At 36.7% G+C, this 17503-nt stretch overlaps 1 protein-coding gene across 5 annotated transcripts in view; it reads right to left on the bottom strand.

Moving 5' to 3' along the window:
* rims2a (regulating synaptic membrane exocytosis 2a) overlaps window positions 1–17503 on the bottom strand; it is a 229782-nt gene that overhangs the window by 186087 nt on the left and 26192 nt on the right. For 4 of the 5 annotated variants that reach the window (XM_051719129.1, XM_051719130.1, XM_051719123.1 and 1 more), the window contains exon 3: window positions 80–290. In XM_051719129.1, coding sequence (XP_051575089.1) covers window positions 80–290 — 211 coding nt within the window. Of the gene's footprint in view, window positions 1–79; window positions 291–8896; window positions 9002–14031; window positions 14065–17503 lie in introns of all 5 variants that reach the window. The other variant, XM_051719122.1, reaches the window with a different exon arrangement.

Genomic DNA, 17503 nt, shown 5'->3' with positions numbered 1-17503 from the left:
GTTGATGTGTAAGTGAAATCAGCGCTTGTGTACTAAAGTGTGGCATGTGTATGAGATATGAGGAGCGTTATGGTTGTACCTTGTTTGAGCGCAGTGAAACTCGCCCGCCACAGCGTGCACAGAACTTGGTTTGGCAATAAGAACAGAGGTGGCCACAGCCGTCGGCAAACTTGGTTTTATGGCAGATTCCACAGGTCGGGGCTTCACCCTTCTGTTCAGGGGTGGTCTGTGTTTCCTCCCCCATCTTCTTTACTTGCTCCTTGTACATCTCAAATTGCTGGTGTAATTTCCTGTAGGGGACAAGAAACATTAGTCAGAACACAGCAAGTTAAAAACATTAAGAAATTAGGGTATTGGCATGGCTTTTCATTAAAAGTTATTGTAATGATAAAACTTATTTGTATTTAAAGTCAACACTAAGTGCTGAATTACAACCCATTTTAGTTCCATAATTTAACGAATTTCCAGGTGAAAACAAAATATTCTAATGAGAAAAAAAATATTTTTACAACTGACATAAGGTGTAACAATGAATCATGCATACTAAGACCAGGAACATGTATAAAGAAAGAAAAAATAGTTAATACTGATTTTATATTGACTTTTAAGACTTTTTGTAATTTACAATTAAGATGTGTATTTGCATGTCGTCAAGGTGGAAAGAAAGAAAAAATCAAGGAAAATATTATATTTATTATATTTCACATTTGAAATATCATTTTTGAGTCATTAAAAAAGAAATGTTAATGGTATGAAAAAAAAATTACATTGGACTCTTTTACAATATCAGCTTTTCCATAAAAATATATATATATATAGGTAAATAATTCATTATCTGAAAAAATACTATTACTGGAGGAAAAGAAAATTATCAACTATGACAATTATTCTCTGTAGCGACTGCAGGAAGTGTCCAACAGACACTCAGAGGTGTCAAGATCTGTCTGTTTTTTAAACCACTTCAACAGCAATTAAAGAATCATGTGCAACTTTGTGTCTATTTCAGGATAAACTAAAATGAACCTTGGGTTCACTTGGGTTGCATCATATACAGTAGACAGTAGACAGTAATACTAAAACAGCTCTAGACAATTTGGTAATTACAGTATGCATAAAAGACATGAAATTTCATTCATAATCATCATGTCAAATGTTTATGGTATACATATCAGATTTGAGAAACTGACATGCATGTTTTCCAAGTTGAACATTCCACATTTTTTAATGACAAGTGTAATCGAGCTTGAAATCATGATCGCCAAGGAGGTTTATAGTGAAAAATTCATTATATTTTGGTTTATTCTCACCTACAAGAAAACCAACTGGATCACTTCAAAAGATATAGATTTAACTACTGGAGTCATATGGATTACCTTTTATGTTGCCTTTAAGTGCTTTTTGGAGCTTAGATTTTGGTCCCCATTCATTTGTATTTTAAGGACCTACAGAGCTGAAATATTCTTTTAAAAATCTTTGTTTGTGTTCAGCAGAAAAAAGTCAAACACATCTGGGATGGCATGAGGGTGAGTAAATGATGAGAGAAGTTTCATTTTTGGGTGAACTATCCCTGTAATGGTGAGTGTACTGAAAAGTTGTATTCACAAGTTATGTTTGAATATGTTTATGTTATAAGCCCAGACAGAATCTGTGCATGCAGGAAACTCAACATTTCTCATTTCTTAAATGTTCTACAAATTCCCCATCACTTGCATGTTGTTTATGAAATAGCTTGGTTAATTGTGTGATGCTTTTAGCAACCATTAAGAGTACAGTACTCTCAGGTTCATTTAACACATTTTACCATGCTTAAATCCCAAAAAATCTGCTTGGAAAGAGCCTAAAATGTCCACAGATTCCGTATGGGCCTAAGCTTTCCTATCTTCAGACTATTGTGAAGGTTACAAAAGCTATGACTTTGGGTTGGGAACTGAAGGGTTTTAGATCATTCACAATGTTTAGGCTGAATAACACATTCAACATGTTCAACATTTAACACTAGATTAAAAATGTACTTTCAGGATCAACATACTGTCCACACAAGTCAAACCACTGTGCTTTGTGCACTTCCTGTGCTGCTGAGAGAAGACGCCTCAAGAGTTTTCAAAACATGTGGGGTAAATTACTTTAGTCACACATTTCTAAATCATTTAACCATTTTTGAAACATAAAGGAATACCTCACCCAAAAATGAAAATTCATTATTTGCTTACCCTCATGCCATCCCAGATGTGTATGACTTTCATCTGCAGATCACAAACAAATATTTATGAGTATTTCAGCTCAGTAAGGCCATACAATGCAAGTGAATGGGTGTCAGAACTTTGAAGCTCCAAAAAGCAGTTAAAAACAGCATAAAAGTAATTCATACGACTCCAATTGTGAAATCCATGTCTTCTGAAGTGATAGTGAAGTGTGGGTGAGAAACCAATCAATATTTATGTCCTTTATTACTATACATCTCCACTTTCACATTTACATCTGAAAGCCTGTTTAGTTTCACTTTCACATCTGAAAGTGAAAGTGGAGATTTGTAATAAAAAAAGGACTTAAATATTGATCTGTTGATCTATTTATTGTATCTGAATATATGGATTTAACCACTAGACTCTTATGGATTATTTTTATTCTGCCTTTTTGTGCTTTTTGGAGTTTTAAAGTTCTGGTCACCTTGCATTGTATGGACCTACAGGGCTTTCTAAAATCTTCATTTGTGTTCTGCAGAAGAAAGTAAGTCATAAACATCTGGGATGGCATGAGGGTGAGTAAATGATGAGAGAATTTTCATTCCTGGGGGAACTAGCCTTTTAAAGAAGATGATTTATAAAAAAACAAAAAACAAAAAAAAACAAAGCTTTTGTCTTCCATGGAAGAAATAAAGTAATACAGGTCTGTAACAAGTGAGTAAAAAATGACATCATTTTTGTGTGAACTTTTCTTTTATGTAGGTGTGTATTTTGAAACCAATTTGAATAAATTGTTCTTTAATTTTGCCACTTTTTTCTATTTCTGCATTTCAGGACTGAAGATTCAGAAGAGCCAAATGTTGGATATTCACCAGTTGCCTTGTTAACAGCGCTCAGAGAACTCACAGATGCTGCAATTCACTGCAGTCTGGTCAGAAATTTAATTGTTCTTGAAAGTCATCACCCACCTGCCCAGGCTTTTCAGATTTCTTTTTACATTTGGACTGATTTATGCATTAGATCTGAATTACCCAAAAGAGTTTAAGACAGGTGGCTTTATAAGGTTTTAATGTTGGAGCATGTGCAACACTAATGCAGCTGTGGACAATTTATCCTGTCGCTGTCAAATGTGTGTTTTTTTTTTGTTGTTTTTTCAGTGTTGTGCCTCATGTTTTGTCAAAAATTGTACCTTGTATTTTTATATTAAATATGTTTACTACATGCAGTTTGTTTATTTTTTTATTTTTTTTATGTTTAAGTTGCAACATTTTCACATTTAAATTAAGGAAACTTAAAAAAAAATTTTTAAATAATACTACTAGCACATTTCAAGTCACCTACAATGATATAATTTAATTATTAAGTTAACATGGCTTAAAAAAAAGTTAATTCAAAGCATATTCATGATTTCAAAAATATATTTTTTAAAATTGTATAAATATATGAATTAAGTTTGCAGAACCTCAAATTTTTAATTGTGGTTAGTTAAAATATATACATTTGTAATTGCATATTTTGATTGGACCAAAATAATTTCTTTTAATTTATAGTTTCTGAGAAAAACAAGTTATGCATACTTGAGACTTAAAAGTAAAGGCAATCAGTTGCCTCAAAGTTTTTTAGTAGAACTTATAAGGGCTACAGTGTTTTTAAACCCTCCAAAAATTGGCCCCATTTACTTCCATTATAAGTGCCTCACTTAAAGAAAAGGAAGGACAAGTCAAAATAATTTTGTGGTAATCAACACTGATACAAGTGCTTTCGATTGAGATTAACTTGTATTGAACCTGTATTCCCATAAGCTTTGAATGTGGTTTAATGGATTAGTTTCATACCGTGTGCTGGCTCTGTATTCTCGTTTGACAGTCACTGAAGAATGAGAAAATAGAATTGACATTTATAACTGGCATTATACCTAGTTCTAGTAACTTGACCTAATCGACTTCATCTAACGTGATATAAACATGTAGTCTAAACAATACAAGAAGGCTTAAATGTAGGAGAACATAACTGATTCAAGTTAAATGAAAACCATTCATTCATATTAAACGAACACAATTCATTCAAGTTAGTTTTACTTGGTCCATTTTATTGGGTTTAAATTGATTCTGTTTTGTTAAGAGAACTTGTTTCAATCATGTGGAAGCACTGTCCATGACTGAATCATGTCAGCCAAAGTGCTATTTTTTTGAGTGTTCCCTCTCATTACAGTAAGAGTGCCGAGAGAGTGGAGGGGGTCAAAAGCTCGAGACAGACCCTGAAATGGTAGCTGTATGTCTGCATGATGCACATGCATTTTGTATGTCCCCTGTCAATCAACCGTAGCTGTGGAAACTAAACACTGGGGACTAACGCCATAAACTGTCGGTTAGAAGAGGTTTAGTCCCACATCTGCCTGTGCAACATTTATTAGCAGGCTGAATTATTGAGCATGCTGATCTGTTTATCATTCTACCTCCCTTCAAACTCAAACACTAGCATAGCTACATGCTAACCGCTAACATGTGAATGCAAGTGAAAGCTAAGGATTACATTTGAGACTTTAAAATGAAAACTTCTAGTAGATTTGATGATGAACTTTTATTTACATGTTGGTTTTACATGTTGAGCTGTTGTTGTAGTCAGGTTTAAAGGCAAAGTGTGTAATTTCTGTGACACCTAACGGATCTGCGTAAAAAAAAGGTTTTTTCGAACAGGTTTTCCAAACACTCCACGAATCTTCCATTGCTCTGATAAGTAGATAGTACACCCCAAACTGAACGCCATTGGTTGAGCCAATGTTGCTAAGTTGGGCTGGTCGGGATGCTCAAACAAACAGAGGTATATTTTGATAGCGCCACAGAGCCAGTGTTTACACTTTTCGGGATATTAACCCACGAATGGCTTACTTGTAGATGTCTCTGCATATTACACTGGGATTGGAGAAATTATTTGAGCATAAAAAAAGATACATCACCTTTAAAGGGATAAGTTCACCCAAAAATGAAAATTCTCTCATCATTTACTCACCCTCATTCCATCCCAGATGTGAGATGGCATGTGAACTCAGCTCTCTCGTGAATGTGTATCCTGCTGCAGACAGGAAGTGATTGTTTATAGTTAAAAAGTACCTAAATATTGATCTTTTTTCACACCAAAAGTGATCACGTCGCTTTAAAAAACACTAATTTAACCACTGGAGTCGTATGGATGATATTTATGCTGACTGTGATTTTTGGAGCTTCAAAGGTCTGATCACCATCCACTTGGATTTTAAAGACCTACTGAGCTGAAATATTTTTTCTATTTTTCTTCAAATATGTTCTGCTGAAGAAAGAAAGTCATACACATCTGGGATGGCATGAGGGTGAGTAAATGATAAGAGAATATTCATTTTTGGATGAACTAACCCTTTAAAACAAAAATTCATTTGAAGCAACAATTCTTCTGCACCTTTGATTCACATGTTGCTAGTCTCCACCAGACATAATTTCTGTGTTTTCACCTCTCCAGGATCAAGTCACCCCAGTCAGCAGGTCTGCTTTCACTGACCACTTGACCTCTGCCCTCTTACCCTCAAAACATGTGGATAAACAGTAACACTCACTGTCTGACTCCAAGCCTCCCTCTCAGAATCATGTCAGATATCATTTAGCAAAAAGCAATAATAGATTTAACACATCAGACTACAACTTTTGTCTTCCAACTGTGGCATGAGATGTGTTTAAGTCTATTTTCACCGTTCCCTAATAGCACAACATCATTAAAGGAATCGTTCACCCAGACATGATTTTTTTTTAATGATTATTTACTCACCCACGTCATTCCAAATGCATGTGACGTACTTTCTTCTGTGGAACACAATAAGAAACATTTTGAAGAATGCTGATGCTCCTCTTTTCCATACAATGAAAGCATACAGTGACATGGGGATGTCAAGCTTCAAAACTGTCCAAAAAGCACCATGAAAGTACCATAAAAGCATCATAAAAGTAGTCCATATGACTTGTGTCTTCCAAAGCAATACAATAGCTTTGTCTGAGAAACATGCCAACATGTAAGTCGTTATTCACTGAAAATCTTCCCCTCAGATGTCACACTCAGGGGCTTCTGGTTTCAATAACTAATACATCACAAATAACTAGGGCTGGGTATTGATACAGATTTCCCAATTAGATTCTGATTCACAAGCTCTCGATTCAATTAGATGTCAATTTATATGGTTATATTTCATTTACAATGTCCTCTTTGCTTACATTTGAAATAAATTCTCTCTCAGCTAATACTGTTTATTATAAAGGGACCTACTAACCTTCTAAATAACCTTTCTAGGAATGATTTGGAAATAATAATTTTACAAATTATATTTTAGCATTAGTCTTTTATTATATTGGTCACATTGTAGCTTTTGAAAAATGTTCACATTCAGTGTATTCCATCAATAAATGTCTTGAAATTTAAAAGATTACATTATATATACAGTATACTTTATATGTTGTTACATGTTTATTGTTTACATGCATAATTTGACTATTTACAAGTAATAACACTGATTGGTTGAACATATGCTAAATCGGTACTGTCTCTTTAAGACTACCGGCATCAGCCAGTAACCACATATTAACGTGAGTGGAGTTGCATGGTTCTGTACGATATTTTTACCCAGTCTGACAAATAACAAATAATACTAAATATTTTTAATTAAAATATACTGTACAAATTTTTCTGCAACAATAAAGGCATGCAGCTTTTAAATATTTATTCTTTGTATGGAGCATCAGCGTTTCGTTCTTCTACTGGTCACACTTCTACGAATTCGTAGGTGAGAGTTCTCCAAACTTTAACTTTGGTACACGGCGAAATGCAAAATTTCTCCTGCATTCGGATAAGTATGAATGGGAGTGAAAGGAGCGCAAAGTCTATTGTTACCGGGGCTTTAGTTTTCACATGTCTTGTGACTAACTGCAATGTCCCAGATTTGAAAATGTGCAAGCATGCATGAGATTTGAGAGTTTACTCAAAAGGAGGAGAAATAAAGAGTCGTTTGGACTACTTTTAAGTTGATGTTTTTTGGTCCTTTTTGGAACTTGTCTGCCATGGTCACTATGAACATTCAAATATAGAAAAGAGCTGTGTGAATATTTTTCCTTTTGTGTTCCACAGAAAACAAATTACAGCATGCAGACTTAAAAATGACATGAGGATGAGTAAATAATGACAACATTTAAATTTTTGGGTGAACTATTCTTTTAACACCCTCATTATCAACATGTCCAAATTCATACGCCACATTTACACTCGGCCTCGGACAGCAGTCAGAAAGATTTGGCTGGAAGAACTCCAGAGGTCTGGCAGCAGGCAGGGCAGGTGCACTGGCTCAGGTAGCATTTCAGACAGCTGGAGACCAGAGTACACCTCACCTGCATCCCATCAGACAGCAGACGCATATCCCATAATATAATCATATGCTGTTCCACACACCTCATCTGACCCAAAGCAGATAGAGACGTAAGAGAAACACAAGCCAGTACACTGATACGGACTCCTTTTATGAGTGACACAGCGTCTATCTGAAGACCTACGCTTTGCTTGTTTACGCTACTTACAAATTTGTAGTCAACATCTTGTGTAATATAACACCAATGCATGATGCAGGTCGCTAATGTAGATCTCTTGATCAAAATGAATTGATGGACCATATGAACTAATACTTGCCTTTAGTGGCTTGTATCTAAGATGAGTATTAAAGGAATAGTTCTCCCAAAAATTTAAATTTTGTTGTCATTTACTCACCCCCATGCCAGTGGAGTATCCAAGGGTGGGCCGGGGTATGCCTGGGCCCACCCAAATTAGGCCCAGGCCCAACCAGAATATTAGAGATTATTTTTTTGACTTCCAATACCCGTATATATTTATAAAATAGTAAAAAAAAAAAAAAAAAAAATGCATAAATACTGCTTTCTATAAGTGTAAAACAACTGTTTGAATGCACTGCCTTTCTGTTACTAAGGAAAATGTAAAAAAAGAAAAAAAATACTTTTTATACTCTAAAAGTATTAAAAAATCACAAAGTCTATATTACTGTATTTATGACTTTGTGATTTAAGCCATTTTTCAAAATGATTCCCCTCCACTGGAGCTTTCATATTACATTTGTGCTTGCGTTTTATAATTTGCCATGTTGCGATCAGTCATGTGACATGCGTGAGCCAGTGGTGTTTGGCATCAGCAACGTAAAGTCTGGCGTGCCGTTTTTAAAACCGCCATTTTTATTTGAACACGGGCACAAAACACAAATAAAAAGTTTGGTCTATTCTTCACAAAAAGCTATTGTATGGCTTCAGAAGCATACAAATCATATGGAATATGCTTGTAGTAACATTATTTTATGTTCATTATTGTCTTTTTGGGAGCTTGGCAGTATAAATCACCATCCACTTTCATTATATAAAAAACAGAAGCTCAGACAAGAGAAGCTCTGCCTAACATCTAATTATGTGTTTCACAGTAAAAAGAAAAACAGAAACGCTCGAAACAACATGAGGGCGAGCAAATGATAACAAAATTTTCATTTTTGAAAGAACTTTTCCTTTGAATAGTTATGGATATTTTAACACTGCAGTGCAAGAGAGACTTGATTCATATCCACAGTAATGGCTTGGCACACACTTAAAAGTTTTGGCTGTGTAATTCAGGGTTAAGGGGTAAAGATAAATCCACTCAGTGTTACTTACGTCTCCGGTTCCTTTGGTGGCTCTGTTTGGGCTTGGTTTTGTGACTTTGTCTGGGGCTGGAGAACGTTATTAACCAGATCAGTGATTCCGCTAAAAGGAAACCACCTGCATGAACAAGCAGACAGCGGAACTCAACATCCTTCCTGACCATCAAGAGATGACAAGATAGGGAAGACTGCTTCCGGTAGACACACAGGCCAAATAAAGAGCAGCTACATTTATGAGGAACACACATGTAGGGCATGTATTTACAGCTACAAGAACTACAGGGACAGAGAGAAAGACATAGAGAGAGAGAGAGAGAGAGAGAGAGAGAGGGACAGACTAGTATTAGCCTCAAACAGGCCGCCCACAGTCCGTTCACTGATGTATATTGAACACACAAATGGCAGGCTCTAATCTGATTTGTATCTGGATTTGTCAAAGTTTGCCAGGTTAGTGACAACTAATACATGTAAGATAGTCAGACTTTTGTTTGAGACACATACTGTAATAGGGAAAATATTCCACTTGTTATATCTGTGAAATAATCAGTACTTATTTCTTTTGGCTGGACAGAAATTTGGATTACAAAGTCCTACATATTTCTTCTAATATTTGAGCATCCTCTGTAATACTGGTCAGACATTGCTGTGTAATTATTATTATAATTTTTTTTCTCCCCTTTTCTCCCCAATTTGGAATGCCCAATTCTCAATGCGCTCTAAGTCCTCGTGGTGGTGTAGTGACTCGCCTCAATCCTGGTGGCGGAGCATGAATCTCAGTTGCCTCCGCATCTGAGACCATCAATCCGCGCATCTTATCGTGGAGACATAGCGCGTGTGGAGGCTTCACGCTATTCTCCGCGGCATCCACGCACATCTCACCGCACGCTGCACAGAGAGCGAGAACCACATTATAGCGACCACGAGGAGTTTACCCCATGTGACTGTACCCTCCCTAGCAACCGGACCAATTTGGTTGCTTAGGAGACCTGGCTGGAGTCACTCAGATCGCCCTGGATTCGAACTTGCAACTCCAGGGGTGGTAGTCAGTGTCTTTACTCGCTGAGCTACCCAGGCCCCCTTGCTGTGTAATTATTTAAAGTTTTTCAAAACCAGGCTGGTCTTTTATTTTAGTATCGTAAAACATGTAAAAAGCAAAACAAAATGTGATTGATCGCATAAGGCTAGTTCAGTACCCCAAAAATCCCCAACATTTTAAACATTACAAAGCTGGTTGTTGTATTTTCACCACATCCACACTAAAACGTTTTTAGTTGAATATGCATTGATTTTGCCACGTTTACACCCCAAACAGATTTTTCCTCCACTGAAAACTTGAAAACGCTCTTTTGTACTGAGTTGTCAACAGAGTGCTTATTAAGCCCAAAGTATACTTCGATTTTGACGTGAACGCTCAGCGTCTGTGTACAGACGAACGTGAGCCTGTCAAAGTATTCTCCATATGACTGTGCAAACATACACAGGTGTTTGGCACATGCACGCTGCTACTGCTATGAGATACTGGACTATTTCTAAAGATGTCTTTATAGTCCTTCAGACTCAAGTTATACAATCATAGGTGTCTCCTGACCTCCTCACACACGTGCTCTTGACGTGCACATCCACTGTTGTTGTTTTTGCCTTTGTCTCCTGTTTTTTAGCAGCAATTACATCTTCTAGTGCTTCTTTGTGACATCAACAGCCACCTTGTGGACACACTAATTAGTGCAAATATTTCCAGGTGCATGTGCATTCTGCACATTCAAAGAGGCGCGGTTAGAAAAATCGGGCTGCCCGTGTTCAGTGCTCACGCACTCTGCTGATGACGAGATTTATGTCACGCGTCCTGTGCACAGATGCTCAGCATTCACATTTGACCGAAGCATACTTTGGGCTTTAGTGTGGAAGTAGCCTCAGGGGCTGTTCATACAGAACGTGTTTTTGCGTCCGTCCGCATGGTTCTTCAATTGTTTCTCTCTGTTAACATGCGCTAGATGGACATCTTTGACCGCTACGCCACGTCTCGCTGTTTTTTCATGTTTTGGAAAATGTTGTTTAGTCGCTGTGTCAAGTAAAGATAACTTGTTAAAAACGCAATGAGGCACTCGACACATCACAAGTGAAACAATCTCTTTCTAAGTGGGCAGTTCTTGATCAGAATAAGCTGCAAAGTGGACCAGACTTAATGGCGATAATCAAAAGTCTGGCAACACGCAACAACCCCCATTGAAAAGACCAGCATATAGCAAGTGTTTTGAATGCAGGTATTCTGGTGTCCCTATGAGGCTTTTAAACTATCTTAACAAGCAGCTGATCTTCACAGCAAAGTGAGGACAGGAAAAAGAGAGAAAGACAGAAAAAACTGAGTGAGTGAGAGAGATTAAGAACAACAAACGGAAAAACAGAGCAACTGAGGAGACAAGGTCAGCCATAGAAGGAAGCAAAGAAGCCAGAGCGAGTGAGATGAATTTAGCATCCATCAGCCTGGAATACTGTACGGTTGTGTATCAACAGATACAGAGAAAGAGATCAAACAAAGTATCCATTCACAACTGACAGAATCGGCAAACAAGCAAAACAAAGCAGGACTGACGCATCCAGTGGATAGAGCTGCCAAAAGCTTTTCAAACAAAGCCATGACAGATAGCGGACAGCCAATCACCAGAGAGAGGAGGGAAAAAGAGCTGCCAATCACAGTAGAAGTCACAGCAAACAACACACGGCACAAACCAGTCAGGTGTCTAGCTAAGAGATGGCCCACACTGAATCTGTGCCCGAAGAGCTCCACATGCTTTAAGGGTCTGTTCCAAAACCTAGTTAGCTGCCTTGCTGTCTTCATACTGTGGGAAGCTACCTTCTAAGGCAGCATCCTAACAGAGATGGAACATTAGTGACTGATTTAGAGCACTCTATATAGGAAGCAACACTGCACAACACACAAATAATGCTCCTTATACTGCCTAAATATGCATAAACATACACAATACCCAAATATAGGGTAAAACAGCCATTTTTTTTTTTTTTTTTTTTAGACAGAGTGAATAGTTGCACCCAGGTGTAAATAGCACCTGCCACATAGCACAGCTATCTGCACCCCAATAGTCTAGTGGAAACAGTAATTTACACCAAACTGCATTGTAAGCATTGCTGCAGTGACGTCAGGTGTGACGCCGGTGCGAATGCGCCTTTTCGTGCTGATGACTCCAGTTCGATTTCGCCTTTGTCCCACTCTTTTCTCCATTCTGTTTCCTGTCTCTGCTCTTTTTTTTTCTTTTTTTTTCTTTTTTCTCCCAATTTGGAATGCCCAATTCCCAATGTGCTTTTTTTAAGTCCTCGTGGTTGCGTAGTGATTCGCCTCAGTCCGGGTGACGGAGGACGAATCCCAGTTGCCTCCACGTCTGAGACCATCAACCCGCGCATCTTATCACGTGGCTTGTTGAGCGCATTGCCACGGAGACATAGCGCGTGTGGAGGCTTCACGCCATCCACCGCGGCAACCACGCTCAACTCACCACGCACCCCACCGAGAACAAACCACATTATAGCGACCACGGGGAGGTTACCCCATGTGACTCTACCCTCCCTAGCAACCGGGCCAATTTGGTTGCTTAGGAGACCTGGCTGGAGTCACTCAGCACGCCCTGGGATTCCAACTAGCGAACTCCATCCTGTCTCCACTCTTAATATTTTCTTTAATACTACTTATAATAATAAATGAAAATGAATATAAAGATAGTTTTAGTATATTAATACTGTAATAACCATGTTTTTTGGGCGGAAACCATAGTTTTGATGTAATGGTCTTACTACAGTAATATGGTGTTAATATAGTAACCACTTTTATTTTTGTGGTTACTATGATTTTACTATAAAATACCATGGTGATACTATGGTTACTGTAGTAAATCCATGGTTAATTTTTGTAAAATAAAATTAGGATTAGGTTTAGGGGTAGGGGTTGTTGTAGGGTGTCTGCTGCAGTGATGCCCCTATATGGTATGTCAGTATTTAATTAGGTGTGCAAATAGCATCTGCCACTAGAATCTACTATTAATTGTACCAGGGTTGGGGTGCAAAATAATATTTGCCATTATTTGCAATGGGGTGTAAATAACATCTAATTTCACAGTAGTTGCAACAGGGTGCAAATAGCATATGCATTTTTTGCTATTAAATTGAAATATATTTGATCTACTATTCAGTATTAAATTACATAAAAGTATGTTTATAATCAACATTTCTCTTGCTTCATCCAAAAGAGGGTATCATAATTCTTCCTAATACAAAAAAGGCAGCATAACTGTCCTTGCTACCTTTTGGAACAGCCTTTCTGTTGAGAGTGCACTAATGATGCCTTAAAGGAATACCCTGGGTTCAACACGTTATGCTCAATCGACAGCATTTGTGGCATAATGTTGATTGCCACAAAAATTATTTTTGACTCGTTCCTCCTTTTCTTTAAAAAAATAAAAATCTGGGTTACAGTGGGGCACTTACAATGGAAGTGAATGGGGCCAATTTTTGGAGGGTTTAAAGGCAGAAATGTGAAGCTTATAATTTTTATAAAAGCACATATTAATTCTTCTGTCAAAACTCATGTATTATTTGAGCTGTAAAGTTGTTTAAATCGTCATTTTTGCACTCGTTTAGGGTGTTGACTACGTCGTCATGGCAACTAAGATGTTATATTGGATATAACTTTACACAGAAAAGGTTAGTAAGTGACTTTGTCACACTAAAATCATGTTAACACACATATTGTTTACGACTTGTGGCTATACTTTTGAAACAGTGAGTATTTTAACGTTTACAGATTGACCCCCTTCACTTCCACTGTAAGTGCCTCATAGTAACCCAGATTTTCACTTTTTTTAAAGAACAGCAGGGGCAAGTCAAAATGTTTTTTTTTGTGGTTATCAGCATTATACCACAAATGCTGTCGATTGAGCTCAACTTGTACTGAACCCAGAATATTCCTTTAAACTGATGCCTATGTAGGCAGCACACTAAGTTTTGGAACAGAACAATAGTTCCCTAGTGTAGTACTCTGCTCATTTTAAGAAATTTGAACAGATTTTGGACCAAAATCAGCTCAGAAAATGCAAAAAAAAGTTGGCAGATTCTGTGTGGGCCTGACTAAGAGTTACTTACTGAACTGGCTGAGACTTTGCATCTTCTTTGACCCTAAAAGAAATAATAAGTAAATAAACTCAGTGAGAAAACACAACAAAAATGAAAGACAACATAACTGTCATTCTAACAAAATTAAACATAGGATGATTTTTTTATATATATAACAAAAACATGGAAGCAAGGTAAAAAAGATCAAACAAAAAGTTAATACATGTGAAATGTACGACATATACAAATGTGATAAGATTCAACACACACACACACACACACACACACACACACACACACACACACACACAAAGAAAACATGCAAAGAATAAAATTAAAAAGGACTGAATTAACTAAAATAACAGAAGAACAGAAATAAATGGCAGGAACATTTTCTTTCAGCCCTATGTCCAACCACAGATAACACCATCCACAACACAATATGTGTTGCATATAGCTTAAAATTAAATAAATCAATCAATAAAATCTGTTATTTACTTTCGTGGTCCCACTCTTGTACAAATCACACACACACACACACACACACACACACACACACACACACACACACACACACACACACACACGTACAATATATATATATATAATTATTTGCTAGAAATGACAACAGACTTTTTGGTAATCTCCACCACAGCATTACTCTAAGAACTCCAGTAGCTTTTAGAGCCACTGAGGAACACACAAAACTTCCATTTTATGAAATCACTCAAAACTCAAAAGTGCAGTAAAAACTACACCTGATGTCTTCAGTACAAGAGTTTCATGTTTTGCTAAAAGTAGACCCCTTTTACCTCTTGTTTGAGATGTTTGTTTTTGTACTTATGAGTAAGTTTAGGGGAAAATCACTTTTGAAGTTATATTCTTGTATTACTTAAATATTTTAAGTAATTATGTAATAACTTAAGTAATTAAATACTGAAAAGGTTCTGTGTAACACAGTAAAACAGTATGATACTGCCCTCTAATGGCCACAGATCTTCTTATTTAACCTCCTGACATCCAAGAGTGACTGCTGTGTGCATTTTCCATTTCCATTTTTGATTTGTAACTAGTAGCACCTAATAAACATGCAAAAAAAAAAAAAAAAAAAAAAAAAAGAGCAAATAGTTTTCCCAAAAATGTATGTCCTCATATGGGGACAGCAGGACTAAGTTGTGGCATTTTAAATAATACCAAGCTAAAGAAAGTCAGATTTTTTTTAAACAAATTGTTTATTATATTTCCAGGAGTGTTGGTTATTCATGTTTGACAAGGCATTACAGACATTACAGCTGATTTTCTGTATAGTTGCTTTGGAACAATGCGTATTGGGAAAAGCACATATAAAATAGATGTTAACCCTCATTCTGCAAAAATCTCATGAGATTCACAAGCGAGGTTAATACATTAAATTTGGAGTCCTGCAGCAACAAAGAAGCGTTTGCCACTCCTTCTCGATTCCTTACACCCAAGTTGATTTTATCCAAAGGGATTTTAATGGATTGTGCACAGTAGCATATGATACTTATTGGTTAATATTATAATTCTCCTCCCACATGACTTTGGTTACAAGATTATGAAAACAAACTTTTGTTTCACTTTAGAATACATTTATGTATTTGGCAGATGTTTTTATCCAAAGCAACTTACAGTGCACTTATTCCCCTGGAAGGACCTGGAGTTAAGTGCCTCGCTCAAGGACACAATTGTGGTGACTGTTGGGATTGAACCAGCAACCAGCACCAGTTATGTGCTTTAGCCCACTAAGCCATCACCACTCTATAGTGAAGAATAAAGTGCACTAATGAATCAAAGCAGAAACATTTATTAAGAATGCAAACTGGGTCAATGTTGAACACTTTTCAGATGTCTCCACTATGGTTGCTGATTTATTGTACATTAATAGTGTCATGTTGACTGAAAATAATATATATAAATTTTTATTTTTTTACCCTTGAATAGCACTGAATTTCAGTTCATTTGTGCAGCTATAGGGTGGGAATGGACACTACAGTGCTGGGTGGGGTTTCTAAATCCCAACCCTCTGCCAGCTCACTGTCACTGCATCAATAAGTGACATTGGCAATGGTTAGAAGTTACTGCTAATGCTGCATTAAACTGCAGAGAAATTGCACTAGTTTAGCTTTGGATCAAAAGTATTTCATGTGACATTCCTACCAATTCAGTCCTGTTTCTTTTCTGTTCTCAGACTGTTAATTTAACCTTAAATGAATGGCCTTGCTCATTCTTCATACATCTCTATTTTCTCTCTGTATCTGGGCACTCTTGTGTGGAGATGGAGGCCTCACTGAGTCGCAGCAGTGTCCTCTTAAAGGAATAACATTTACATTCAACGTAATGTCTATCGACATTACCTGTGTCCTGCTACTGAATACCACAGACTATAATTTTGACTCAGTTTGTAGAAACAATTGGGTAATGTGTTTTCAGCAAAGCACAAAATGTGTTTAAAGCAGAAATGTGACGCCTATGTTTTTTTTAAAGTACTTAAAGGTGCTGTAAGCAATTTTTTTCATGGAAAATGAAATAAATGTCCTGAGATGTCTCACCGGTAAACATTTGAATCTGACTACTTTCTCAATCCTATTCTAAAATACCTTGCGCTTATGCACAGAGATGTGGTGTGTATGTATGTTTATACATGGTACTCTTCGCGGGAACCTAAATTATACAAAGCAATGACAAAAAGCTTTATTAAGGGTATGCAGGCTTGCACTGAATATTCTGCAGGGCACATAATGTATGTTCTTTCATGACATCACATAAAGCAAAAAAGAACGTTGTGTTATTCTTAATAGGGACTTTAAGCAGCAGGTGTGGTTACGGTAATTAATGGAATAATTCTGTTCAATTGCGTGTACACGACTTCACTCACTTCCTGACGTCATAACCATCATTTCTAAAGCATTTTGTCTTTGCCATAGTGACAGTTGATTGTACATGACTGATTAGGAAAGTAAATGTTATAATATGTTTTATAAGAGATAATGCAAAGTGAACACAGTAAATAGCCTAAACATCCTCCTCAAAACTTATGTTAAATTACACACGGTTATAGGCTTCAAATAAAAAACTCAAAAATATCGATAGCCTATTAATAATAATATATAGGTTTTAGACGTAGGCTATTTATATTGTAGAAAAACTCTTTTTCTGACAGTCTTTTTACTTAACCTTCTCTTTCGTTTGTCACATTTATGTGTTTTGGTTCGTGTTTTTCATGTCTTTTATTTTCAAGTTTAGTTCCTGTTCATGTCATGTGATTTCCTGTTCCCTCATGTGATCTTGTCACGTGTTTTTCCCCTATTCACGTGTCTTGTTTTCATTGGTTCTTTGTTTGATTACTTTGTTATTAGTCTTGTCTTTTCATTGGTTTAAGTTCATTTAGTCTTGTTATCTTGTTTATTAGTTTAGTCTTGTGATTGGTTGTCTTGTTTACTTGTTACCCATGTCCTTGTATTTAAGCCCTCATGTTTGCCAT

This window comes from Myxocyprinus asiaticus, chromosome 15, assembly GCF_019703515.2.
Source record: "Myxocyprinus asiaticus isolate MX2 ecotype Aquarium Trade chromosome 15, UBuf_Myxa_2, whole genome shotgun sequence".
Classification (NCBI taxonomy): Eukaryota; Metazoa; Chordata; class Actinopteri; order Cypriniformes; family Catostomidae; genus Myxocyprinus; species Myxocyprinus asiaticus.
The sequence above is the reverse complement of the archived record's forward strand: the minus strand, read 5'-3'. Positions and strand labels throughout refer to the sequence as shown.